At 40.6% G+C, this 26,454-nt stretch overlaps 1 protein-coding gene across 3 annotated transcripts; it reads left to right on the top strand.

Moving 5' to 3' along the window:
* The first annotated feature begins 5,461 nt into the window (after positions 1 to 5,461).
* INTS10 (integrator complex subunit 10) lies at positions 5,462 to 26,444 on the top strand. 3 transcript variants are annotated; one of them, XM_039710334.1, is made up of 18 exons: positions 5,462 to 5,636; positions 6,512 to 6,579; positions 7,275 to 7,378; positions 8,365 to 8,504; positions 9,009 to 9,090; positions 9,386 to 9,526; positions 9,932 to 10,103; positions 10,548 to 10,717; positions 14,219 to 14,352; positions 15,097 to 15,250; positions 15,890 to 15,972; positions 16,679 to 16,831; positions 17,945 to 18,053; positions 18,376 to 18,455; positions 18,913 to 19,075; positions 20,118 to 20,211; positions 24,093 to 24,170; positions 26,087 to 26,444. In XM_039710334.1, the coding sequence occupies exons 1-18, from the start codon at positions 5,508 to 5,510 to the stop codon at positions 26,241 to 26,243; spliced, it is 2,211 nt and encodes a 736-aa protein (XP_039566268.1). In that variant the 5' UTR covers positions 5,462 to 5,507; the 3' UTR covers positions 26,244 to 26,444. The 3 variants fall into 3 exon arrangements, with proteins under 3 accessions (XP_039566268.1, XP_039566270.1, XP_039566269.1); XM_039710335.1 differs by lacking the exon at positions 24,093 to 24,170 and having other exon boundaries at positions 5,463 to 5,636; positions 26,087 to 26,433; XM_039710336.1 differs by lacking the exons at positions 18,913 to 19,075; positions 20,118 to 20,211; positions 24,093 to 24,170 and having other exon boundaries at positions 26,087 to 26,433.
* The last annotated feature ends 10 nt before the right edge of the window (positions 26,445 to 26,454 follow it).

Below are 26,454 nucleotides of genomic sequence, written 5' to 3'. Positions count from 1 at the left end.
TCCACAAGCTTTAAATTGGCCAGGCGGATTTAAGAGGAAGCAAAAAAAAAAAAAAAAAAAAAAAAAAAAGGCAGCTCTTTCTGTTGCGTCAAAGAGCCCACTGTGCAATAGGAACAGTGAACAGAGTTGTTAAACTGGCAAGCTTTTGCTGAAGACAGCTTTTCAATATGCTCTCAGCATCGTCTCCCAGGGCTGGCTGGAGACAGTCCCACTCCTCTTATATGGGCTCTACTCCTTCAAGAGGCAATCGCTCTTAAGGACAGTTTCCATAAACATACAGTTCTCCTGCCTTGGCTGCACATGATGAGGGCAATTGCACACGTACACACACCTGCATTCAGAGAGCAGACCTGCGTGCACTTGGGGAAAATGCAGGCACACTCAAACTAGCCATCATTACCTTGGCTTAAGAGCAGGATGCTATTGATGACTGACTGCTTGCTAAAACTCCCTTCCCCACTTAGACATTCGGTGTGCAGTTAGAAAGCAATCCTGAAAGGCACAGCACTTAGAGAGGAAACCTCTAACGCAATTCCATTGGGACGTTGTAGCCCCAGCAGTGCTCTCTGACTAAAGGAAATCAGTAGTCACATGCTGCTGCCTAGCTTTGTGTGTAGTGCAGAGAGCTCAGAGAGTCACCAGAGACTGCAGCTACGTGGGGTGAGTGAACCATCCCCCCCGGGAATGACGGCTCCATCACTGAGGACATCTTTAGGGGCTGAACCCGTGTACATAAGGTGAACTGAATAAGGACACCAAGCAAATATTAGTTAAATATTAGCAAAGCCACACTCATCACCACATACAGGAAACTGCCGCACAGATCTCTGCAGATGAGGACAGCACCTTGCATTCCTTTCACAAGCCACGGAGGCCTAAGCAAAGGCATTAAGAGCACAGTTCAACCTACTCCAACTTGCATCTGGTCTGCTGAGCTGCCTTCTGGGCTTCACTGCCTACAAAGGGAACCCATGATGGCTTTCCCAAAAAGAGGTTACAGACAGCAACATTTTTAGAGATGAGTGCCACTCCAAATGACAAGGCGATGAATGCCTGCAACATGTGTGCAGAAAGAACTTGCAAGGAAGAATGGCACTGGTAAGGGACAGGGATAGAAAAGGGAAAATACAAACTGTGGAACGCACTTTTCAATGTGACTGCAGAATTAAAAGTGAGGACAAACATATGCAGCTGGTTAATTTAGAATTTCTCTTCTATTTATATATCTTTCGGAGTTGCCACAGGGACATAATGAGCCTGAATATGTGGGAAGGCAGCAGAAGGAAACGAAGTATATGCAGGAGTTAAATTCTCTCTATTTGTGTTCTTTCTCTACTTAGTGAACTTCTATATGGAAAAATGACTGGTTTAACAGCTTCTCTTGAAATCCTTCCAGGTGAAAATGAATGTCTCTCCTAAAAAGTGTTTCCATAAATGACAGACTAAGTTTCTGAAAAAAGTACCTTCAATTTATAAGTGAAATACAGCATTTTCTAAGCTTTTAGCCCCATAAATTTAATGCAAGGTCCTATTTGTGCACCAAGCAGTGTGCTGCTTTATTGTGTTCTCATAACACCAGACAACTCACTGTGTCCAAAGCCCTAGCTGTAGTGTCACTGGAGTCATATGGGTGTAGATTTGGCCTCACGAGAGTAGAGTGATTAATAATTCTATCTCTGATGTGTGGAGGAAAATTACAATCTGGTTCAGTTCCCCAGATCTAAAAGCTAGGCAGGTATTTTAACACATTCCACAATAATAGTAACTGCTCGTAAAATTACCTAAATGTTTCCCAGTATAAATCCAGACTCCCCACCACTCACCAATGTCAAAATGCAGGCTGAAGGAAACTGGTAATATTTGCTCTTTTCTTGAAATTGATTTTTTGTTTATCTTAGTATAATAAAGGTAGATTAATTTGCATGTTGAGCAAGTGGCTGGAGCAGATGATGTCCTGATGTCCCTTTCAACCTAAACTATTTTGATTCTGTGAAAATGAGGTCAATTATTAAAAGCTGCCTTAGGCTATTACAGAAATTAAGTGGACTGTGGCCAACTTCAGTGTTTTGAAGCCATAATTTGGATTCAACTGTCAACTGCAGTTTCAGAGTCAAAGATCTGCATTATGTCACTTCGGGAGAAGCCAACAGATCTGCTGAAACACAAAACATAAGCATTTGTAATGATATTGCCATCTATGAGGTCATTAATGGATATCACTTTATGGAGAGGGCTGTATTGGTTCCCACACATCCCTTGCTGTTCCACTCCTGGGTTCCCAATCTCCTTTTTTTGTATTCCTTCTTATCTGTCACCCAGTCATCCAATCTCAATTTAGTGTCCTTCAGCTGCAAGAGACAAAGAAGACACTGAGAATTCTGAGTGACTGAAAGCCCAGACAATCCATGTCAGCTGTAGAAATGCCTCTGCACAAAGCAAAGGACACAGAACTGACAAAAAAATCTACAAAATAACAAAACCCTAGTTTTGTTATGCAGGATCCCTAGTTTTTGTGTAGACTCCACCACGCTGCTAGCTCAACACAGACTGTCTTCTCCAATGCCTCACTCAGAAGATGTTAAGAAGATGACCCCTTTCAAATCTTTTCAGTATTATACAAAGCTTTAGCTTCCTTGCTACCCATGCCAGACATCAACTCCTGCTCCCCAGCCTAAGGAGTGGCTATCAATTCAAGCCCTCACCACTCAGCACAGCAGTTATCCCAACCTTTGCACTGCCACATCATAGACCACTTTATCCCATACCTAAAACCCAACCTACATACCCTTAGGGCTTGCTGTAAATTCTCCTGTCCTGTGTAAGTGACAGCAGCCTACGGCAGCAAGCCAGGAAATCCAACACAGAATGAATGCTATCTGCTGGGATTATACTGATCCAGAAATGTGGAAGGTGGAGAATGACATTCAGAGCCTTCTGCTGCTGCCAACCTAACACCTTTCAAACACTCTCCTGGCTCATGAAGACTTGCTTTTGTGGTGCAGAAGGAATTTGAAGCACTACCACCAAGGTCTACAATACAGCCTTTGCACACATCATGTATCTGTCCCTGTGCTGCATCAGCTACACTGCCTGAATTATCTCTGTTACGCACAGGCCTTCCTCCAGAAATGGGACAATCTTCCCAGGGAAAAATCATCCTTCGCCACTGCCTTGAGGTCAGTGCTGCCTCCTTCCTGCTATAGAAGGTCACAAAGCCTCTTCCTGAAAAACAAGGCTCATGTAGGCATTTCAGCTGAGTCCTGTATTCCTGCAGGAAGGAGGCTGAGTGCACTCCCAATTGTCTGGCTAAAACTGTGAGATTCAGCATGTGCTGCACAGTGGAAATCCAAACAGCACAATCTGGGCAAGAACTCAGGAATGCCACTGTAAGTGCAGAGGAAGCTTCAGACCCTGCAGGCGTAGCCCAAGCCCACCACCACCGACACGCTTGGCTCCTGGAATGGGAGAGGAGCACGCAGTGCCATTGGCAACTCAGTAGTTCAAGTTTAGAACAGCAGTGGCTCTAAAGTGTTGACCCGACTAAAAACCAAGTTTATGTTCTAAGTACCTTCAAATACTAGTCCTGTGTCACCTGTTGCAGACACAGTGCCCATATTCTGAAGAACCACAGTGCTCCTCTTCTTCCCATCCACAAATGAAACATCAGTGGTGTTTCCTGCTTGCTCAGTGGAATCGCTTACCCCAGTCCCCTGCAAGTCTGATCCTGCTGCCTGTCTTGTATCTATATGAGGATCACAGAGCAAACAGTTTTACCTCCTAAGTCCAGGGGTCAGGCAGCCTTAATGTAAGTCCTTTATTAGGTTTAAACTCTTTCCAAGCCCCAAGCACCTTTGCCTATGTGCTGTTCAGACTCCTTCTCTTCTGTCAAGTTATGCTGTTTGTACCATACAAAAGTGGATTCTCAACTTTTCCTTGCCTGGAAGGGCTGAGTGGACTGGCAAACACATGAAGCATTAGGAATGCAGAAGCAAGGATTCAACAAATCTTGGCAAGAGACATCAGTACTCAATTTGAAAAAAAAACCCCAAAAAACAAACCAGATTATTTACAGTTTTAAAAGAAAAAAAAATTCCAGTGTCCAGAGGACACACAGGCACACACACAAGGGAAAAAAAATAGAATATAAAAGGGTGTTTCTAATTTATTGAAGTATTCCCCCTTGCCTAGTGGATTAAATACAGCAGCACCTTGCTTTCAGGACACCTTGTGAAACTGGTTCAAAAACTGCCATGTCCCTGTGTAGCTGATGTCTTAGGGGTGATTCTGCACCAGCAATTTTTCAGGGCTCTCCTCACACACCCATTCATTTTCAGAAGTAATTTCTAGTAATCCCCTGCCACCCATTTCACTCTAGCAGCATCCTGATTCTGGCCTCACAAGCAGCATAGGGGGAACCCCAACTAGCCCATCAGCTCTTGCTGAGCAGTTTCTGAAGAGACAGACTGCACAACTTTATTACCATGTTCAGTCCCACAATGCAAAGCTATTAAATTAATATTATTATTATTCTTAATAATAATAATAATAATAATAATAATTATTATTATTATTATTACTATTATTATATCAAATTTGTCTGTATACATCTGCACAGGAATATGGGAAGAGCTCTGGGTAGACCTACACACTGGCCAGTGACTAACATTGCTGCACTTGCAGGGGGCTGCAGGGCTGTGAAGCCTTTTTTAGGAACCTGTGCCATCCTACAGCAGTTTGCAGTGTGATAGCAAGAGCAGGCACCTGTTTTATGAGGGGCTGACTTTCTACTGTGCCTTTGTCACCTCTCTGTGGTGACAAATAGCCACAGTCTCTGTGTGAACGGCCACAGTCACCTCAGCAGGAAAGCAAGGACCTTGCCTTTTACCTGTAAGAGAGGTTCCAAGTCTCTTAAAACTGTTTGCTGAAAGGATTATTGCACTAGCTCTTAGATATGTAATTTATGGATTTGATCAGTGGAAGTCCCCAAGTGCAAAGTCTGTAAGGTCTGCCGCAACAACAGAAAGGAAGGGACCGCTTGAAAGAGGCGAAGAAGAAAGTGACAAGGAAAGAAACAGAGAATTCATGCTAAGTAGCATTAGGTGTTATACTTGTAATCAAGCGTCCTAACATTAAAATCTAATTATGAGAAACAAGACTCTTCCAAGCTGCTGAAAGGTGAATGCACTTCTGTGGTGAAAGGTCCTGCTTTTCCTCCGCATTTGCCTCCGGTGGCCTTAGTAGCGGACTGTAAGAAGTTTAGACAAGCACCAGCCCAGTCAGCAGTGCCCTGGGCTTTCAGAGCGGGCTTGGGCCTGCAGCACCAGCAGCTCCATGACGGCAGCGCTCCGCGGCCGCTCCCATCGGGGCCGCGGCCCGGCCCGGCCCACGGGCGCTCCCCGCCCCGCCCCGCGGCTGCGCCAGGGCGGGCCGAGCCCGGCTCGGGGCGCGCTGCCGCGCATGCGCGCCGCCCGGCGGCCGGGGCGGAGCCAGGCCGCGCCGGGTGCAAGATGTCGGCGCAGGGGGACTGCGAGTTCCTGGTGAAGCGGGCCCGGGAGCTGGTGCCGGGGGACCTGTGGGCGGCCAAGGCCTGGCTCATCACGGCGCGGAGCCTCTACCCTGCCGACTTCAACATACAAGTGAGCGCCGCCGCTGTCGCACACGCTCGGTACCGGGGCCCCGCGCCCCTCCCGCGCGCTGTCGCTGCTGCCCTGGCTGATTGACAGGCGGCTCGGCCAATGGGAGCGGGGGGGCGGGGCCGCCGGGTGCCGCTGTGCCTTCGCGTTAAAAAACAACAGCAAAACCTTTTACTGCTGCTGTTGGTTAAAGTGCCTCTGCTCGTGAGGGCCTCTGTGGCACCTTGGGTGCTTTGCATTGCGTTTGACTGGTTGCAAACCCCGGTCAAAGAACTCATTGAATTCCAAGTTTTCAGTTGGTGTAAAAATTAAGCTGGCGTGTTCGCAGAGCCATGGAATGTTAATGGTTGGTTTAAAGATCGTCTGGTCCAACCCCGCTTCCATGGGCAGGGCCACCTCCCACCGGACTGGGTTGCTCCAAGCTCCATTCCAGCCTGGGCTTGAGCACTTCCAGAGATGGGGCACGCACGGCTTCTCCGGGCAGCCTGTTCCTGTGTCTCACCACTCACGCTAGAGAATTTCGTCATTTTGTATAATCTAAAGCTCCCCTTTTACAGTTTGTACCCATTACAACTTGTCCTAGCACTTCCTGATGAAGAGTCCTTCTCTGACTTCTGTGTTGGCCTCCTTTAGATACTAGAAGGTTGTTAGTGTTAATAACATTAAGTGTATTGTCAAGCAGAATGTTGTGCCTAAATTAATGTGTGGTTAAATAGTCTAAATGCACCTTCTAATTTCTCCAGCAAATATTGCAGTCCTTTAACTTTCTGTTATGCAGACTGCTGTGGCAAATGGAGGGCAGTTTTGTAGAGTGGAGGGACTCTTGTGATTGATAAATGTATTTGGGAAAGCTGATGTTCTGTTCTTGCGTGCTGCAGTATGAGATGTACACTATTGAGAGGAATGCTGAGAGGACAGCGTCTGCAGGCAGGCTGCTCTACGACATGTAAGTAGTCAGAGCTGGAACTCTGCCTTTATCCCAGGTGCTCCATTCATGGAATCAGTTTGGGAAAGAAAGAGATGATTGAGTGCAGCCTGTGATCAAACACCACCTTGTCAACCAGACCGTGGCAGCAGGTGCCACATGCAGTCTTTCCTTGAACACCTCGGGGAGGGTCACTCCACCGCCTCCCTGGGCAGCCCAGTCCAGTTCTGATTACCCTTTCTGTGAAGAAATTCCTCCTAATGTCCAACCTAAACCTCCCTTGGTGCATCATAAGACCATGTCCTCTTGTCCTGTCACTGGTTGCCTGGGAGAAGAGACTGACCCCCACCTGGCTACAGCCTCCTTTCAGGGAGCTGTAGATAGTGATAATGTCACTCTTGAGACTCCTTTTCTCTAGGCTAAACAACCCCAGCTCCCTCAGCTGCTCCTGACAGAACTTGTGTCCAGACCCTTCACCAGCTGCACTGCCCTTCTGTGGGCAGATAAATGTCAGAACTTCCAAAAATGTAAACTCAGAGTTTTTGAAAATCCGTGTGGATAAATTAAGCACAAAAGGTCTAATTAATTAAGAATAAACTGTAAAAAGGAAGGTTTTCTTTTCTGTTTTGCCCAAACACATACTTTTATGGGAAGGTTTTGTCTTGAAGACAGATTTTGAGATCACTGTACATTCCTTGCCTTAAACTTTGTTACAGGTTTGTGAATTTTCCAGACCAACCTGCTGTATGGAGGGAGATCAGTGTTATTACAGCAGCATTAAGGAATGACTCCCAGGACAAGCAGACACAGTTTTTAAGAGGTGAGGATTCTGTCCTGAAGTAATCTAAAGATAAGCCCTCTGATAATTTGTCTAGTTTAACAAGTAAATGTCAGCTTTTCTAACTCTGCCTGTGGACTGCAGGGTTTGTTTTTTTCCCTCAATTCAGTCATACAGACTTCATTTGGTGTGTTAGGCTCAGGAAAACAAAGGGACATGACAAGCTGATTCCCATTGCTTTGTCTCTGATATGGGTAGGCTTACTCTGCCAGAACAAGAAATACATAGAAGAGCAATTGAATATGAAATAAGTGGAATGGGACCTAAAAATCATTGTCCCACAGAGTGCAGAGAACAGTGTATGATTGTAAAAATGGGGTGAATTGTTGTTGATGTGAGGGATATAAAAATGAATGGTGTCCAGAAGGGCTTGGCATTCACTGCTGGCAACCACAGGCAGTTTTGAAAGCAGGATTTACACCTGAGAAACTATAATTTGCTGTTTGAATATGTGCTTCAGAAGCTCTAAGAATATTCCAGTTATGAAAACATTTGATTTGTCATGGGGTGTATTTATTTTTTAGAGTGAATATATAAAACATACAGGGAGAACATGTGAGTTTCTAGTTTCTCACTGGATTTTTAAATTAAAAATCCTTACATTTTAGTAATGAAAGTATTAATTGTAGAAGTAGAATGTAAGTAAAAAACCTAAATTAACAGTTTTGAGAAAGCATCTTGAAATGTCAAATACTGAAGTATTGGGATTTTGAGTATTCCAATTACTAGCAGTCTTACTTGTCAATTCAAGTTCCTTGCACCCAAATAAACACTATTACAGATAAATATTTATTTGGTCTTCTCTGAAAGAAACAGACTTTTTTCAGGTATCTGTGTTAAAAGCAGAAAAAGCATAAGGAAATCCCTTTTTGTTCAGCAAAGCAAGGTGATGTCAATGGTGTTTATGCTTTGTCAGTCATCTTTACAATTCTGACACAATGAGTCAAATGTTTTCTTTTTTTTTTAAGGATTATTTGAGACCCTTCCTGGTCGGGTCCAGTGTGAAATGCTCCTGAAGGCAACAGAACAGTGCTTCAACACATTAGAAAGGGCAGAAATGCTCCTTCTGCTTCTGCGGCGCTTCCCAGAGACCGTGGTGCAACACGGGGTAAGAGGAGAGAGAGGAACTCATAGTAATTATTAAGCATGTTGGCACTTGGTTTTTTGAGGTTCTGTTGAAATGTGTTTTCCTTTGCCTTAATGAGAGGATGGGTCTTTTTATTCATGTTTAATTGTGGCTAATAGTTCAGACTGCTGAATCTTGAGCTTACCACCAGGAAGGGATTGGGCAGGATACAAATGGAAGCAAATAAAACAATAATTTGTTTTTTAAATGAAAGAATATCAGTCATATATTGCTTTCACCTGTCTGTGTATGTCTTTGCTGAAACAGTTTCATGTACAGTTTTTTTTCTTGGTCTTGTTCTGCTATCTTCTGATATTGCTTTTCACCTGCTGTTAAGTGTGGTTAGTTTAACTATATATTTGAAGACTCGCACATGCTGTTGCCATAGAATTGTTACTGAATTACTGTTCAACCCTACTGAACTGCAGTTCAGAAAGTTTCTGAAACCACTGGTCCAGTGTTTGATTGTCACCTCTGCTCACACAGGTAGGCCTTGGAGAAACATTATTAGATGCTGAAAGTATTGAAGAACAAGAATCTCCAGTGAATTGCTTTAGAAAATTATTTGGTAAGAAAATACTAATGCTCTTGTTTTACAACACAACTCTTTAGCATGGCAGTGTTCTGAGGTCAGTAAACTTCTTTCATGATACTATGGTTAGAAAACTGCTGTAGTCAGAAGAGACTCAGGCCATGTTAATCCAGGCTGGCCATATGGTACAGACTGGTCCTGGAGCCATTCATGTAGGTTCTTTCTGGTGTATGGTCATCCCACTGCTGATTGAGAAACCTTACCCAGGAGAAATAGGACAAAAAAACCCACAAACTGAAAGGATTTTTTTTTTGTTTGTTTTCTGTTTTAGTTTGTGATGTTCTTCCCCTGATAATTAACAACCCTGATGTACGACTTCCTGCCAGCTTGTTATATAAGTACCTGAATAAAGCAGCAGAATTTTATATTAATTACATAACTAGATCAACACAGACAGAAAGTCAATATCAAGGTAAGAATATTTTTACAAAATCAAGCTTTCTTAGAATGTGTCTTAGTATCACTGATGTCCATAAATGAAAAATCCATTGTTTTTATGTTAATGTATCCCACAGACAAGGATACCACTAATAGTAGTATTTAGTGTTTCTTAGTTCTTTAATTCCAAAATACCAAGATGGTGCTTCATCTACTTAGTCATGATGCTCGTGATGCTTCAGCATATGCGAGGTGGGACAAAATGTCCAAGATGTCCTTATCTGGCCTATCAGCTCTCTTGTACAGAGGCAGAAATGCCTGCTGCTCCTTGTTAGCCTCCTGTGTAAAGAATGGTTACCCTGAAAGCTCCAGCATAACTTTTACATGTCATCTTCTTGCAAATGAATCAGTTTGTTTCATTTCTTTATGGTTTTCCTAGGTTCACAAGATTCCTCTGATATTATGTCTCCAAGCAAGCGCAGCTCTCAGAAATATGTAATAGATGGTCTCACAGAGAAATCATCCCAGATTACAGATCCTTGGGAGAGGCTGTTTAAAATATTGTCCATAGTGGGAATGAGGTGTGAGTGGCAAATGGATAAGGGAAGAAGGTAAGAAAGCTCTACTTTGCTGGGTATTTCCCCTCATGGAGAATTTGGCTTTTTGATTCTTTGTAAGAACAATTATCATTGTAGAACAATTTTAGCATGAGAATGTTTTTGGTAAGTTCACAGCAGCTTTTCTTTCAAGACTGTACAATGTAAAGCAAAAATGGGACTCTAGAGAGCACTTTCAAATTAGTCTTTAAAATCAACTTTTGATGATGAAAGTCTTGCATAAGCACTATAGTGCTGTGGGGTAACCTTCCCTATGCATTAAAGAGAAGCATGGTAAATGTTTTGTGAAATTTCACTAGCATGTATTGCCAGCCTCCACTGACTTGATGTAGGGGGATATCCTCAGCAGAAACATTGAGATTTTCATATTCATTTTGCATTCTTTAGTTGCTGAGTCTGTGTAACGTCCTGAATTCTTGTTATCCCTCTTCCCCTCAGGAGTTACGGTGACATTCTGCATCGAATGAAAGATCTCTGCAGATACATCAGTAACTTTGATAGTGAAGCCCACATTAAATACAAGAATCAAGTAGTGTATTCCACGATGTTGGTCTTCTTTAAAAATGCTTTTCAGTATGTCAGCAACATCCAGCCATCACTGTTTCAAGGTTAGTTTCTAATGTTTCAGCTTCTGTAATGAGCCCTTTGTGGGTTCATTGCTAATATCTTAAAGATACTTCGTCCTTAGTATTTTGAAACTGTTGTCTCATAAAGCAACATTTACATGTTGTTATGACTTGTTAAAATTCTCCCAAGTCATTAATCTTACCAACAGTAGTTCATAACAAATGAACTAGTAGTGGATCAGATCAAAGATCAGTCTAGCTCAGCATTGTGGTTTCAACCTTGGCCAGCAGCAGCTGATTGTCTAGCAAGGAGAAAAGTAACAGACCAGATGTTATGGGAAACATCCCTAGGGTTGATGCCTACTCTTCCATGAGCATTGTGTTTGTTTCATTTTCTCCTCTGATTTTATTTCTTTGAAGCTGACATTTTCCTGCTTTCCTTCAGTCAAAATAAGTGAAGACATTTTTGCGATGGGAACGCACAAATTTGTAATTAAGCAAATAAAACTGAATAGGAAAAGATTTCCTGACATTCACAAGCTTCCAACTAGTCTTTCTTTATGTAGCTTAAGCACAATCTTTGAGGTGTGTTTTGCACATTACTCCTAATTAGCAATTAATTGGTAAATTAAATGTTTAACATATGTGTGTTACCTGTGCATTTTCCTACCCACTCACATCTGCATTTTGGACATACAAGATTGCTTGGAGCACCTTGAATTGCTTTTTGTTGGGATTGATCAGACTTTTCAGGGGTGGCGCAGAAGCTGAGGGGATTTTTTTAAGCTCCATTTTGTTTTAGAATTTACTGAAATAAACAGCATCACAAAGAGGAAATTTCAGCTCTTAATCATGTGATAGGAAATTCCTTGCAACAATAACAGTTGTCACCATAGGTAATTAGTACTTATTAATACTACAATTATTGATTCATGTTAAAATTACAGTTTTAATTCTGTGTTATGATCGTAAGTTTCATCACATTTTTCTGTATGGAGCAAATGATCATTTGAGTAAGGAAGTAAGGAACAAACGATGGGTTTTAAACAGCTCTACAGTGTGTTGGGTGAGCAGTTGAACAGTGTCAGTAGATACCTAAGCTCAGAGGACAAATGACATGGCAGCTGGTATGCAAACAATATGGAGTCACTTTAACAAATACAGGGGCTAATTAACTAATGAATCAAGTTTTTTGTTCTGTCCAGAAGAAAGAAGGGTTATGGTGGGCAGGAGGATAGTTCAGGTGTGCATGTTGTTTAGTTGCTTGATTCCAAGTTAAAGAAGAAAGGAAGTAAAGCACTAGTGAAAATGTTCCTTTCAAAGTTGTACAATTGAGTATTTCAAAGCTCACATTTTCTGACTGAACCAGCAGAAAAAGAGTGCACAGTGCAGTTCCTTTGGTGCAACTTTTCTGGTACCCTCCGTCATTTTCTGATATCAGGAGCATATTTCCAAGACATTTTTACTCATTTCTGCTTTAGCACTGAAGTCCAGTGGTATTCAGTGCCTTTCATATATTTTCTGTTCCTAGAATTTTTCCTCCTACTCTCTGGAGGTCTTACTGTAGAAATGTAGAATCCTACATATTTTGGAAGCATGGTCACAGGGAAAAACACTGTCTCCTCATCTGTGGGGATTAGATCTGTGACTCTCCTCATGTGTGTGGATTTGCAAGAGGCCTCTCCAGGGAAAACTTTTCAGTGCATTTCTCTTACATAATTTGGATCTGCTTTGCTGGAGACTTGAAAAATGAATGAGGCAATTCACACCTCTCATAATTTTGAGGCTGCCTCCAGGCTTAGCAGGAGTTGCTATTTGGGCTGATGCTTTTGGGGGTTTGTTTATAACACTCTCTGCTAGAAAACAGTTAAAAACTCTGTAAGCTTTGATTCTAGAGCTCAGACAGAAAAACACAATGCTTCTCTTTGTATGCCTGTGTAACTTTCAGTACTGTAAGAGAAGGTCTACAGCCCCAGTCAAATGTGACAGTGGATTTTCTTTTATTTTAGGACTGGAGGTTTTGGAATAAAGACTGCAGTGCACTTCTGGTGCTGGGAGGAGAACACTTTTTTGGGAAGCAAAGAACTTAGCTGTCAATAATTTAAGTCAGTATGAATAAAAGGAAAACCCAATATTTTTCTTCTCAGGTGTTAAAACTAGGCAGCTCTTGAGGTTCTAATGGTGAAAGTCTTCCAGCATCCCAGTTGTGGTACTTCACATTAGTGAGAAACAGATATGAATTTTCCGTGTTATGTCTTAGCTCTATTTTCAGTTTTCACACGTGAGATTCTGACGTAGTGGAATACATGATGGTGCAGGAGAGGTGAATGCAATGTGCTGTATGGTGGTATTTACTGACCTGGTTATTGTGACCTGTATTTCTTAGGTAGAGTAGATTGGCTGTTTCTTCTGACAGGAGCTTCTATTGTAGAGAACTCCTTACACGTCACTTTTGAGTAGATGGGAAAAGCTTAATAGAAGTTTGTTTTATGTCAAGAGATGAAATTAATCATCTACTAAACTCTCAAATTAGTTCTTTACAGTTACAAATGAGACCTTAGCCTCTTATCTTTCTGCAAATAGAAGAAATGCACAAACTGAAAATACTTGTTTGCACTACTGTTATACCTGACAGAGATTTCAGAAAGAGAAAACAGATTAAAGGATTCCTCTTTCCTTTACATTTCTCTTAGACTGAGCTTTGCACATCTATATGCAGCTTGATTGTGCAGAAGGAGAAAATGGTTTTGGAAGGAAAGCTGTCTCACTAGTGATCACATATCAATGTTGTTTGAGAGTAAGAAGTATTGTTCGTATTTTATGTCTAATGAAACTTAAGCACTGGGGTGTGAAATAATAGGTACCAGATCCTGCTGGATGTTCTGTGACAATAGTGAAAGTAGAAATTGTTTTCTGTGTTTCAAAATGAGGCTTTTCTATTTTTTGGGAGTGAAGATGAGCTCTGGCAGTCAACTAAAGGTTTAATTCTGTTTACTAAAATTGTTGGGGGCAGAGCTGATGCTGAATGATCCTTCTGGGGCAATCTTGTCATAAAATACACAAACTTCTTTGTGGGGTTGTTGCCTGTCAGCATATTGCTTTGGTTTCTTATGAGAAATATTTTGAGAATATTGTTGTGCTTTGCCATATTTGTGGCTGCTAACTTCAGAGCCATTTGTGCTTCAGAGTTCATATGTTGAATAATTGTACTTATTTAAAGCAAATAATGCTTGATCAGAGGACACCTGCTGCCTGAGTATATCTTGTGACTGCTCCAGAATAAAGGGATTCAGAAATACTCTGAAGCTACTGATCAGGCTCTGGTGATGTCTGGTAAATGCACTCTGACCTTCACTGTATGGCTCATTGAGAAAACCACAGCTTTACCAGCATAGTTTAAGCAATTTAAGTGACTTAATATAAGACTGTTTTCTGTAGCATTATAGTCATTGCTTGTGAAGGAAAAAAACCAAGCTTGCTGTAGCCATAAGACCTTTCAGATCAGTTTAGGGCAATTGTGAATTAATTTATCTTTACATCCAGGTCCAAATGCTCCAAACCAAACTCCACTGGTTCTTCTCGAGGATGTTCCCAACATCTATGGTGATACAGATATTGATCGTAACAAACACATACACAAAAAAAGGAAACTTGCTGAAGGAAGAGAAAAAACAATGGTAACTTTTGTAGACTTTTTAATTCATAACAAGAATGGCATTGCTACTGGAATTTAGACAACAGTGGTTTTGACAAAGAAGTAAAAGACATATTTTTAGAGCTACTCTGAATTATGTTTATGACCACAATTTTCAAACTTTTTTTTCTAAAGCCAGCAAGAATGAAACTATTTTTGCAGCAATTGCTGCAGATACATGTACTGCTGTGAATGCTTTAACTTGAAGGAGTTCAGCAGAGACACTTAAAAAAGTAGATATAGCAGTCATATATAAGGTAAACTTCTGAAATAATTGGCTTTTCATGATTGGAACTGTCAATGTATCTATTGCTTTAATGGTAGAAAATCACTATTTTATAGAATTTCTCTACTATAAAGAGAATAGAAAGATTTCCTTTGCATTATGCCACTGTAGGCTTAAATTGAGTCATAAAGTGTGAAGTGTGTATGTATGTATTTCAGCAGATAATCTGGCTGAAGCTCAGTGGTGGTGCACCACATTTAACAGGATAAATTTGTTTGGGATACCGCTCATCACGCTGTGCCACTGAGTTCTTGGTATAAAACCAAATGGATCTAACCTTAGAACAAGCTGAGTGAAAAATCACTTAAAGCCACTTGAACTAGGACCATGGCACCTCTATATGTATTTGTTTTCTTGTGTTCAGTGGAACTTCTGTGACTTTAGAGTCCTCTGAAGAAAGTATAAATTAAGAAGTTAATAGTTGTGTTTTATTCTGAGCAGAGCTCAGATGATGAGGATCCTTCTGGGAAGGCAAGAAGTCGCCATATTACAGTAAATAAGGCTGATCTTGCAAACTCCATTGAAGTATTAGAGAGTTTCAAACTGGCACGAGAGAGCTGGGAGCTGCTTTATTCTCTGGAATCACTTGACAAAGGTAAGGTAACTGCATTTAAAAGTGCATTTAGACTTCATTGCTCTGCGTAGAAATCACTTTTTTTATTGTTAAAATGGAATTCCTACCATTATGAATCCTTAAAAAATTGAAATTGCTTTGTGTCCTGAGTACTTCTGACAGAAGTTCCAGAAACTTTATCAGTTGTTGCATTTCTGAATATTTTGTTGCTGTATTGCATTTCATTCTTGATGCATCTTTGCTTATTCACCCCTACTTCTCTTGGAGCAGTTGGTCAGTAGCAGTGCTGATAGTGCTCAGTGAGGATGTGCTGCTTTAGTTCATAATTAAGAACATGTGTTTTTACTGTGTCTCCCTTTCTGATAGTAACTGGTGTGATAATCTTGAAAAAAATGTCTCTCCTAAAAAGCAGGCAAACAGTACCACCTAGCTGCTTTTAGGTTTGTTGGACACTGTGAAGACAAGTGGAATAAAAAATGAGTGTATAGGAAGAGAGCATCCTGTATGTGAAGGATTTCATCCTCTTACTGTTTTGGTGCCATTTTTTTCCATTTTTAAATTCAGCTTTTATATATATATATATAAAATTGATGTTTAACCCAAACCTGTGAAATGTTTCATGTTCTCTTTTGCTTTTTTTTCTCTAATCACTTAACACAGAGTTCACCAGAATTTGTTTGTCATGGAAGACAGAAACCTGGCTTTGGTTAAGAATCTTTCTTACAGACATGATCATCTACCAGGTAAAAAAAATATTGTATAAACTAGGAAAAATACCATCATTGTGTTGCTCTTCCTTTCCAGTAAAATTTACTTCTTTATTGTAAATAGTAACTCTGATTAGCCGGTTTGATTGCTTATAGTGTCTGCTGGTTTTATGCCTTAAAGTATGACTCTTCTGGGGATAGAGCTACACTGTTTGCACCACGAGCTTGGTACCCTGCTTTGGATGTTCCTGTCCCAATAGCTGTTGCTTGAGTCCAGCTAATTTTGGCATGTAGCAAAACATCTATGTTGTCCACAAAAATTAGGCTGACTGTGCTCATTCCAATACCAGCTACAGAAGAAAGCTTGTTCTTCATTTTTCCTTTGTGAGTCTTTTATTTTTGCCTCTACTTTTGCCTAAACAAGAGGTCTTTCAAACTTTTAGTCTAAATAAAGTAATGATTAATTCAAGAATATAATTATTTGATCCAGTTTCAAATATAATTTTGTAAACTGGCTTTTTAAAGCTGAATTTTGTCTTCTGACTGCCATGGTTGACCCACACATGGTCTTGTACACAACGCATTACTGGAGATTATTAGTTTAGATTGAAATTTTGAAGCCTTGTTACTTGGACACACTCCATTTTGAAAGTTTCTTGTAAGAGAATTTTTTCTCTATCTCTCTACCTATTGTATAGAAAAGACCCTAACAGTTTTTTTTTTTTTAATATTCTTTTTAAAGGGGCAGTACAAAAAAGCAATTAGCAGCCTACACCACTTGGCAGCTCTTCAGGGCTCTCATTCTCCTCAGCAAATTACAGGACAAGGATCTTTAGAGAATCAGAGAGCACTAATCCAGTTAGCATCGTGCCACTTTGCCCTTGGAGAATATCGGGTATGTACAGCATTCCACAGCCTGGGCCTTCATCAGCTGGCCCTGTGGTTCCCATTTCTCTTTGCCCTTAGAATTTTCCTGTGAGCCTGCTTTCAGCAGGATATCAAACATAGGCCAGGGTCTACTGAAAGATCTATGCTTTACTGGGAGAACTGTACTTAGTGCCACATTAACTGATTGTCCATTAGCAACTCTATGTATATGTGTATAATCTTTTTCATAGTAAAGATTTGGGAGGTTAGTTATGATTTTTCATGGCTACATGTGTTTGAGTTGTCTGTAAATGTACCCTTAATTTGAATTCCTTAACTTTCCTGAATTAGTTCCTTAAATTGAGGAGGAATTCTTTTAGGTACAGGCTTCATGTGGCAGGCAAAAGAAGAAGTAAAGGAACTTCTGTGATCATCTTAAAAGAGAGTTATTTATTGACTGACAATATAAGAGACACCAGAACAATATTGTCTGGCCTGAGCTCTGAACTTGCTCTAGTTTTGCAATAGATGTTTTGTGATTTTAATATTGCAGGAGTGCATGGTGGTCTGAGGTCACTCAGATCAGCACTGACAATGAAGGCTCTGTCTCTAAGGTTCTAACGTCATCCTAGTACTGCTGGACAAGTGCTTTTGTCCCTTCCACTTTAATACGTTTTCACTGGAAACATGATCATATATTCCCACAGGCTCCTTGCTAGGAAATAGCATTAAAAATTCATTGAATTTCTATCATGCTGTCAGATTGCCATTTTCCTTTCTATTTTTACCATGAACAAAATAAATTTTACAAAACTATTTTAATAATTCATTTAAAAACTTAATCCTTCAAAACAAAATAATTTTTGATTGCAGTTATATTGATCTTACCCTCTTGAAATGAAGAATGCCAATACAATTTTTTCACAGTTAAAATGATGTAAGTAGGGTCTCAGAGGTTGTTTAGTAACAGCTAAATCTTTTTGCTTAGCCAGACTGTACTGTGTATTAAGTCAACTCAAGTTCTAGCAAAGAATTTTGTGATTGTTTTGTCCTTTTGTGGTGTCTGAAATTTTTATCGTTATTAGCATATCTGCATATTTAAGAATCTAAATTTAGCATTATCATGTCCCTTTTTTTACAGCAAACATGCGAAAAAGTGCTTGACCTAATGTGCTGTATTTTACTTCCAATACAAGAAGGAGGTAAAGTACAAGAGGAGCAACCTAAAGTCAAGTCAAAATTCAGGAAAGGTATGGAGTTGCTATTACCCAAAACTCAGTGTCAGCTGAATTTTTGTATTATGAAAAGGGAGGAAGTTTATTTCCTCTTGGTATTGATTGAGGTTTTCTTGCTTGTACCTTTTAAAGTATATTGGTGGCAAAGTCTACCACAGGAAAAGAGAAGTGAAGAAGAAAAATTTAAATGTTTCACTTTACATTTTGAATCAGTCATAATTTACATTCAAAGCTTTCCTCCCTACCTGAGATGTGGTAATTTTGGATTTGTTTTGCTCCATTTCAATTTGTTTCAGCCTGCCTGTTGTGAGACCCCTAAAGAGCTGTTCTGTTGCAGGGTCTGATTTGAAGCTGTGGCCATGTACCAGTAGAGCCATCATGCCTTACTGCCTTCATCTGTTGTTAGCTTGTTTCAAGGTAAGATGGCTCCAAGGTAACTGGAGCTTTCCTGTCCTGAAGGCCTAGTTTATGTATCCTGAAACTGCATGGCCGTGTCCCAGGGCTGTGCCTCAATCCTTCTTACTTAAGGGGGTTAGGGGAGGGTCTCCTTTTGGAGAGGGGAGTGGAGTTTTGATGCAAGAGGTTTTGTTTTCTATTTTTTTCTGTATTTGTTTTAGTTTTGAGCAGAGACGACAGAAGAGATCTCAAAATTTTTGTCTCTGTTCAGACTTCTCTTATAGGTCAGTGGGAGAGGATTTGATACTTTAGCTGGAAATTTCCAACCTACTTTAGAAGTGTATTTCATTCTGCCTTAATATATACTTTTAAAGAACTTCTGTATTTGCACAGATGTAGGTGAGATAAATCCTCTATGTATGTTTTTGAAAGCAACATGTATTTCCTGATTGTCTGAATGTAATTTTTTTCCCTGAAGCTCAGAGCTTTCACAGACAGCAGAGATGATATGGCCCTGGGCCATGTAGTTGTTCTGCTTCAGCATGAGTGGCCGAGGGGTGAGAACTTGTTCCTGAAAGCCATCAACAAAATCTGCCAGCAAGGAAACTTCCAGTATGAGAATTTTTTCAACTATGTCACAAGTATCCTTTCTCTAGCCAAGAATGTCTTTCACATCCTGTGCTGTAGTGTTGAAAAAGCTGTTAGTTTCCACAGCAGCTCTCTCTTTGAAACATATTCTGTATTTATTTTCATACCAAGAAAACCTCTTGTAGTAGGCTCAGTACACAATGGACTGTAAATATGCCTCCTGTGCCCTGGCACTTGAGAGTACCCTTAAGTACACTGCCATGGCATTTCCATTCAGGAAAACAGCAGGAGCTCAGGCTGCTCATGCAAGTGACAGCAATCTCTTCGTTAAGAAATACAGGGCATTATGTACAAGGCTGTTAACAAAAAAGACAAAGTGGTACCTGTGCTGCAGAGCTGAATGATTTTGGCTCTTGTTTGTGAAATGCTTTCTGTGGATAACATGTTTGGGTTGAGTAAGATAATGAGCTATGTCAAAGATCATGCAAAGCATGTTTGATTTATCTATTCAGATATCTGACATAAATTTTGATCATACACACAAATGGACAGTTTCATGTTTAACCAAAGTAGACATCCAGCCATGGGCCTCAGGAAGCAGGGGGGGTCTAACTCCTATCTGAGACAACTAATTAAGCTCTGGTGTGGAAGGAAAGGAAAAAAAAAAACCCACACAAAACAAGCAGCTAAATAAGGGATCAAAACAGAAAACTAAAAAGGGTGATAATGTGCCACTGTGGTGGCACTTGCTTAGGATGCAGCCTCAGTTTGCACTGCTTTCATAACCTGGAATTCAAGAAAAGGAAGTGAAACCCACAGAATGTTGAGAACAACGTTCTTTACCTCTGACTACATATGAAGAAACAAAGAAAGAAAACTAAGGGATATGTTCTTCTATTTGAAAAGCCATTTCTCATCAGTTTGTGGAGGATTAGGAATACATGCTGTGATCTTCTCTATCACTTTTAATAATGAGGTACTTCAATAGCTTTTCAGTTTGACTCTCCTTTCAGCAATGTGGCTTCCGATGTGAGGCATAAGAAAAAATGTTCTCAATCATTGTTTCCCTACTCAAATCTTTAACGTTTTCTTCAGATATTGATATGTTGGAGGAATTTGCTTATTTAAGAACACAGGAAGGAGGGAAAATTCATCTGGAACTGCTGCCAAATCAAGCAATGTTGATCAAGTAAGGATAAAAAAGCATTTACTGTTTTCTTTGGCAAGAAAAAAAAGGGAGTATGTTCTGGTTGTCTTTGCTTTCATGTTATCTTCTGGATAGTTTGTCATGTCTTTGAGCTTAAATTTAATGAGTTCAAACAAGGCCATGAGTTTCTTTTTCTGACTCCTGCTGATCTGTGTATTCTTTTGGGGGGTTCTTCAGCTTTAATTCCTGCTTTTACAGGACTTTATATCTGAGTATGGCATTTGCTTTGGAGTGGTTGATATTAAACTGATTACAGTTGTGCTCTTTCAAGTAGACACTTGCACTTTGCAGGAATTCTTCACATAATTAGGCATGAGTGCAAGGTGTTGTTACTGATTTTGCTGAAGAGTAATGCTGAGCAAAAAGCACTATTTTGCTTTATTTTTGTAAACAAAATTCATGAAAGACCACTGAATGATGAAAAATTTCAGTAAAAATATAAATCAAATTACATTCCATCTACATTCCAGTAATCTTTCTGTTAGAATTAGCAGGTCATCTTATTCTGCTTAGCTTATTACAAGATCCTGAAGTAAATTAATAATTTGGATTAACTTCCTGGGTGTTTTTACTTGTTCAGTTTTGACTCAAAACTATCTGCTGCAGGGTTTTAGTGGCATAATGTTTTGAAGTATCCTGGTTGTTTATGAGAACTAGTAGTATTTTGCTTCCTAAAAGGGGGGACTGCTTAAAGTTTGTTGAAATTCCACTTAGGGTCAGTGTATTCTGGCTATTCACTAACCAGAAATAGGCTGAAGTTTTCAAAATGGGAGCCTAACAGCAGACAATGGGATCCAAATTTTAACTAGTAAATAGATTTTTCAGATATCTAGGTAACCAACACAAAAATGAGATACTAGGTGTAATGAAAGGAAAAGTAGAAATTCAAATGCTTAATTATGTGACGGAGAATTTTCTCTTTTAAGCTCTAGATTTTCAAACTCTTACCCCTGCCATATCTCACTACTTGTAACCAGCTGTATGAAAACAAGCTTCAAGGCATGCTGCACCACATAGGGTGTTAAGTAATAAGCTTTGCCAGCAAGAGGGCTTAGCACTGAAGACTCCATCTGGTAACTTTTACCTGCTGTCTCCATTTCATTGCAGTAGTTCAGCACTGTTTCTCTTGGCTCTGTTTGATTGGTGTGGCCACAGTTACTTTCTGTTCTGACCCCCTCAGTCAGGAAGGAGGTAGGGAGAAGTGTTTCTAGCAGGACAGAACCTCTCTTTGACCTCCTTTTGATCAGTGATGTTTCCTCAATGACGGAAAGGCTTGTAGAAGAGAAGTCCATTTCTTTGTGCTCACTGAGCCAAAACAGTCAAATATCCTATCCAGCTGGAAAAGCTGTGGACAATGTCTTTCCTGTGGCTGTGGAGGGCTGGAAGCACTTCACCAGAGAGCTGATGGAGGGATAGTTGAGGGCCACTGGTCGGAGATGATGTCTGCTCCCCTGGTACCGCAGGTGTTTTTAGCTGGACTGGCTGTGAGGCCCGGGGCTGGTGTCACCCACCAGTGCTGACCTGGTTAGCTCACAGCCTCCCCCAGCTGGGGTTTTTGGTAAAGTGTGCTAGTGTAGCCCTGTTTCCTGGGACAGTGCTTGGTAGGCTCAGCATCTGCAGGCTGCTTACATCTTTCAAAACTATCACCAGTTCTGGTTGGATGAGCTGCTGCACCATCCTCCCATGAATTAGCAGGGACAGCTCAGATGCTGTTCATTCTTGCTCAGAAAGACTCTGAGTTTGACACAACAGGCCAAAGATAAAGCAGTTATTCCTTTGTCTGATCTTTTCTTAGCATAAATGTAGTAATCCTGCATCTTAATGGATGGGAAATGTATTGCATATATTGTAATATAATATGTCTTTTATAAGAACTGCTTTTTTGTTTGATGACTTACAGGGCATTTTCTCCCCAGGTGAATTCCTCATTCTTCTTCCAGTACTTTTTTAAAATTACTTCATACTTCATAGGAAATTATATTCATTTTTCTGAAGTCAATAAAGCAAACTGCATTGTGCTTTTAAAAAAGATGAAGTAAGGTCTTGGTAGTCTGCAGACTTATAATTAGGTTCTGCAAAATATTTCCCACTGCTTGCATCCACTGTGGGAATGAGAAGGTCCATGGTTTTGGTTTTAACTGGTGACACAGCCAGCTCATTCTGTTTGTGGTGTTAACAAGATTTGTTTTATGAGCTTTGAATCCAGCACCATTAAGTGCTTTTGAATTCCCTCTTCTAGAAAAGCCAAGTTTCACAGTTTATCTGATATTCATGTCAGTAGGGGCAGTGTTAGCTGGTGAGGCTAAAGAGGAAAAGAGCAATATGCAGCAAATTGCTGCTTAATATCTTGCTCATCTTTTTGATAAATCTTTCTCTAATTAATCTAATCATAGCCTACATAATGGCATAAAGTTGATCGGAAAGCTGTGTACTTCCTTTTACTCATATTCCCATCACATCTCTCCTTGGGGACAGAGAAGGTTGCTTTGAAGTGAAACAAAGTATCTTGAAAGTGTAATTTTTACTCTGTGCACATGGGTATGCTTAGTTCTAACTGCAGATCTTGCAAACAGTAGTGAAGACACAATTGCACAGAATTCCTTTTGCAAACATCTGCCCCTCTGGGATCAATAACATCTTGCTGGTCCTTTGTATTTTATGTTTCCCATGTCCATTTTTGCAAGTACTGGACTATCTCATGCCAAGAACTCGTGAAAAATTATCTCATTATATGGAATAATTTTTGTGGCTATTTTATTTCAGGTTATTGTAGCTGTATTAGAGTGTTAAATGTCCCATCTTTATTTGACTTCTATAAGCTCTGTATCTATCAATAAACCATAGATGCTAACCCAAATGCCCACCTATGAGATCTGAAGGCAGGCACCTGACTCAGAATTACAGGAATCTAAGTGTGAGTTTTGCTTCTCTGCTCCCTTCATAGCATCTCCAGGGGTGAATGGTGCACTCACTACTCGGGTGCCTATTAAGGTTCAGGTGACATAAGAGACTTAGGTTAAGAATCTAAACCTCCCTCCTATATACCAAGTTCCTCTTTTCTCTTTTCCTTAAGTGGGGTATTGCTCTAGACTGAACCTGTTAGGTTATTATCTTGTTCTAGATAGCACACAGAGATAAAAATTTAATTTCCTAGAGAAGGCAAATTGTCTTTCAGCTGAGACAGCTTTTGGTAGTTAGTTCCTGTGGCCCTGGTCATAAATAGGAGGTTGCTCCGAGCAGGCATTTGTGCTCTGGCATTGTACCATGCTCTAAGAGCTGTTTTTTTATACAGTTAGAATTTGTAAAGGTGGAAAAGTCTGTCTGTGGGCTAATGAAAAGATACTTGGGCAACCTTTAACAAATCCCACCATGTACTCAACCTGGCCGATACCCGCTGTGCATGCACTCGGCTTGGGCTCAGCAGCCAGTCCCTTGGCTCCAAGCTGTGGGCTCTCCCAGTTTGCTGACATGCTCTTGCCAGTACTGGAGGCAAGCTGTGGTATCTGGAGTACTCCTCTGATTAAATCTTTTCTGACATGCTTCCTTGGAAGAGCTGTGACAGTTCATCGTAGTACAACTGTGTATTGGTTTTGCAGCTGCTGCTGTCCTTTCTCCTGGTGTAACTGTCCAAAAATATGTGTGTATATTTAGACCACAGCTGTAGAACAGCCTTGCAATGAAATCTGGGGATATTTGCATGTTTGATGCTGTTAAGAATCCTGCACCCCTTTGGCTGCTCAGTGGTCATACTGCTGTATGAGCTCACCCTAGTTTTCTGTTACTCCTGTTTTGGAGAGTTGTTTTGCACCAGAGGGGAGTTGGTGTGTGGGTGTTTGAATGCTGCTATTTGCTGTTTTTTAAAGGACCTCTAGCCCTCCCATGGGGTTACTGCAGCAGGAATTCATACCTGTGCTACAGCCCAGCATACAGACTGCTGACAGGTACCAAGTGGAAAAACCCTGCTCATAGTGTGCTGTGTTTTGTCAACATGTTTTACTGCCCATGGTTTTCAGCAATTTGTTACTCAATATTTATCTTTTTTTTTATTTTTTTATTTCTTCATTTGTGCCTACATTGCCTGGCAAACCATGTTGTTCTATAATAACATTTATTTTTCTTTTTCCCATAAGTTGCCAGTATCTGTGTCCTTTCAATTTAGTAATCACTATTGAATTTAAACAATAATATAGAAATTCTCAAAAGTTTTACTGATGTTCCATCATATATTAGCAAGAGCATAACCCTTTATTTTCAAGATACTGGTTCCTGGATCCATTTGTAGCAACTTTTCTTCATTTAGGTTGTTCTGAATTCTGTTTTGTATTTTCCAGCTGTAACACAACTCTCATCTTCCAAAGTGCTGCTGGCTTGCTCAGTAGCTGTAGGTTGCATATTCTCCTTTAGGCTGTAACTGACCATAGCACTCAGCTGCCAGCAATGTTTAAGACAATAAAGACTGAAAACAGGACTTATGCCATGGACTCTGAATATATTGGAGTGTTTTCAATGTAGGTTTGCTTCACTTAGCATAGCTCACCGAGGAATTGCCCAGTAGGCTTTGCCTTTTCCATGTGTTGCAAAGGTCTCTACTGTTTTGGCAGAGAAGTCTCTTCTCAAATGCCAGACTTCTTTATTTACGTGAAAGTTGTGTGGTACTGATGGTGAGGGTAATTCTGAAATGTTTCCCTTCCTTGTTCCCAGCATCTCTGGATGGGCACAGATGCCCTCACCCTTTATTTTTTATTTTCTTTCTGTCTTTCAGTAGGCTTGCTGGGTTCAGACCAGCTCTTCCCTTCTTACCGATGACTCAGGACTCATCTCAGCATTAGCATTATGCTTTTCTCTCTAAATTAATTTATGCTGGTTCCTTCAGTAGTGTTAAGGTTCTCATTTCACAGTAGTGTTAAGGTTCTCATTTCAGGGCATGTCTTTTTCTCCCCTTCCCAAGTAGGACTTGCAGGTAGATGTTACAAAGTCTTGATCTTACTTACCCAGTTCTGGACTAGTGCAAGTAAAGTGCTTTGGTGCTGCAGAACATTGTTTTAAGGACAAGATTTAGGTGTTGAGACCAGCATGAGGACAAAGAACTGTTCATAAAAATGGCCTTTAACAGGGCAATATCCTATAAGTTTCCCCAGCCAGCACTGCTTTAGCTTGCTCAGTAGCCGGACCTTTGTTCTGTTTCAAAATAAGTCCTGAACTTGTGGTCAGAACAGATGTAACCCCTTGCCTGGTGTTTAGTATCTTCTGAGCTGGCTTCTACTGCTGCAGCCTGGCTTGACTTGGGTTTTGTGAAGTGCTCACTGGCCTTCACTAATCACAGCATTATCAGTGCCCACAGGGTTATAAAGCTCCTTCCTGCACTTTGATATTGGTAGAAGATGCCCTCTGCTCTTTATGAGGGCACCTGTGCTCCAGAGAAAGCAAGTTCATCTTTTCAGTCTTCTTTCAACCCCAACCACTTGTAGAGGTGATTACGGGGAAGAAGTGGCCTGGGCAGCAAAGGTAGAGAGGAAAAAAAATTCCTTTCCCCAAGCAAGGAGAACTCTCTACTTGCTGGGTTAAGAGAACAGATTTTCCTATTATCCAGAAGATTGACATTATTTCCCCCTTCAGCAGTCATAGTCAAAGCAGTGAGAACATAGATTTTTTTGCAACTTCTTACTGTTGAAAGGCTTGTAACCTACTAAACATGATTTTTAAGAAATAGCATAGCACAGACTCTTTGACTCTCATTAAATAAACTCAGATATGGACCGTAAATATTCCAGTGACACACAGTTCCTTTTAAATGACTGTATTTCACTAGATAACCATGATTTGATTTTGTCTGTCTCTCTCTCCTTCGCGGCTTAAGGCACCACACAGTTACCCGGGGTATAACCAAAGGAGTGAAGGAAGATTTCCGCCTGGCCATGGAGCGCCAGGTCTCGCGCTGCGGGGAAAATCTCATGGTGGTCTTGCATAGGTTCTGCATTAATGAGAAAATACTGCTGCTGCAGACTCTTGCTTGAATGGACTGGATCCTGATGCAGTGTCTTTTATGGAGAGAGGGGAAGGCTCTTTGTATGAACAAAGCAGCATAGCAGTGGAAAATGTCTTGTTCAGAGGGCCAAGAAGTTCCCTGTAAGTTACAGGTTCTGCACTGCTTGATTTCTTATGTGAGTAGATCAAACTTTATAAATAAAACATTGTTTAAGAAGTCTTTGTAATATCCTATTTGTT

This window comes from Passer montanus, unplaced genomic scaffold (genome assembly GCF_014805655.1).
Source record: "Passer montanus isolate IOZ18808 unplaced genomic scaffold, ASM1480565v1 scaffold23, whole genome shotgun sequence".
NCBI lineage: Eukaryota > Metazoa > Chordata > Aves > Passeriformes > Passeridae > Passer > Passer montanus.
This window is presented reverse-complemented; position numbering and strand designations above follow the sequence as displayed.

Bases quoted from the DNA above. Each gene is read 5' to 3' on its own strand.
- INTS10 (XM_039710334.1), top strand. From the start codon at position 5,508: ATGTCGGCGCAGGGGGACTGCGAGTTCCTGGTGAAGCGGGCCCGGGAG. The intron at 8,505-9,008 runs GTAAGAGGAGAG...CTGCTCACACAG, and splicing joins AGACCGTGGTGCAACACGGG to GTAGGCCTTGGAGAAACATT. The intron at 10,718-14,218 runs GTTAGTTTCTAA...CTTTACATCCAG, and splicing joins CCAGCCATCACTGTTTCAAG to GTCCAAATGCTCCAAACCAA.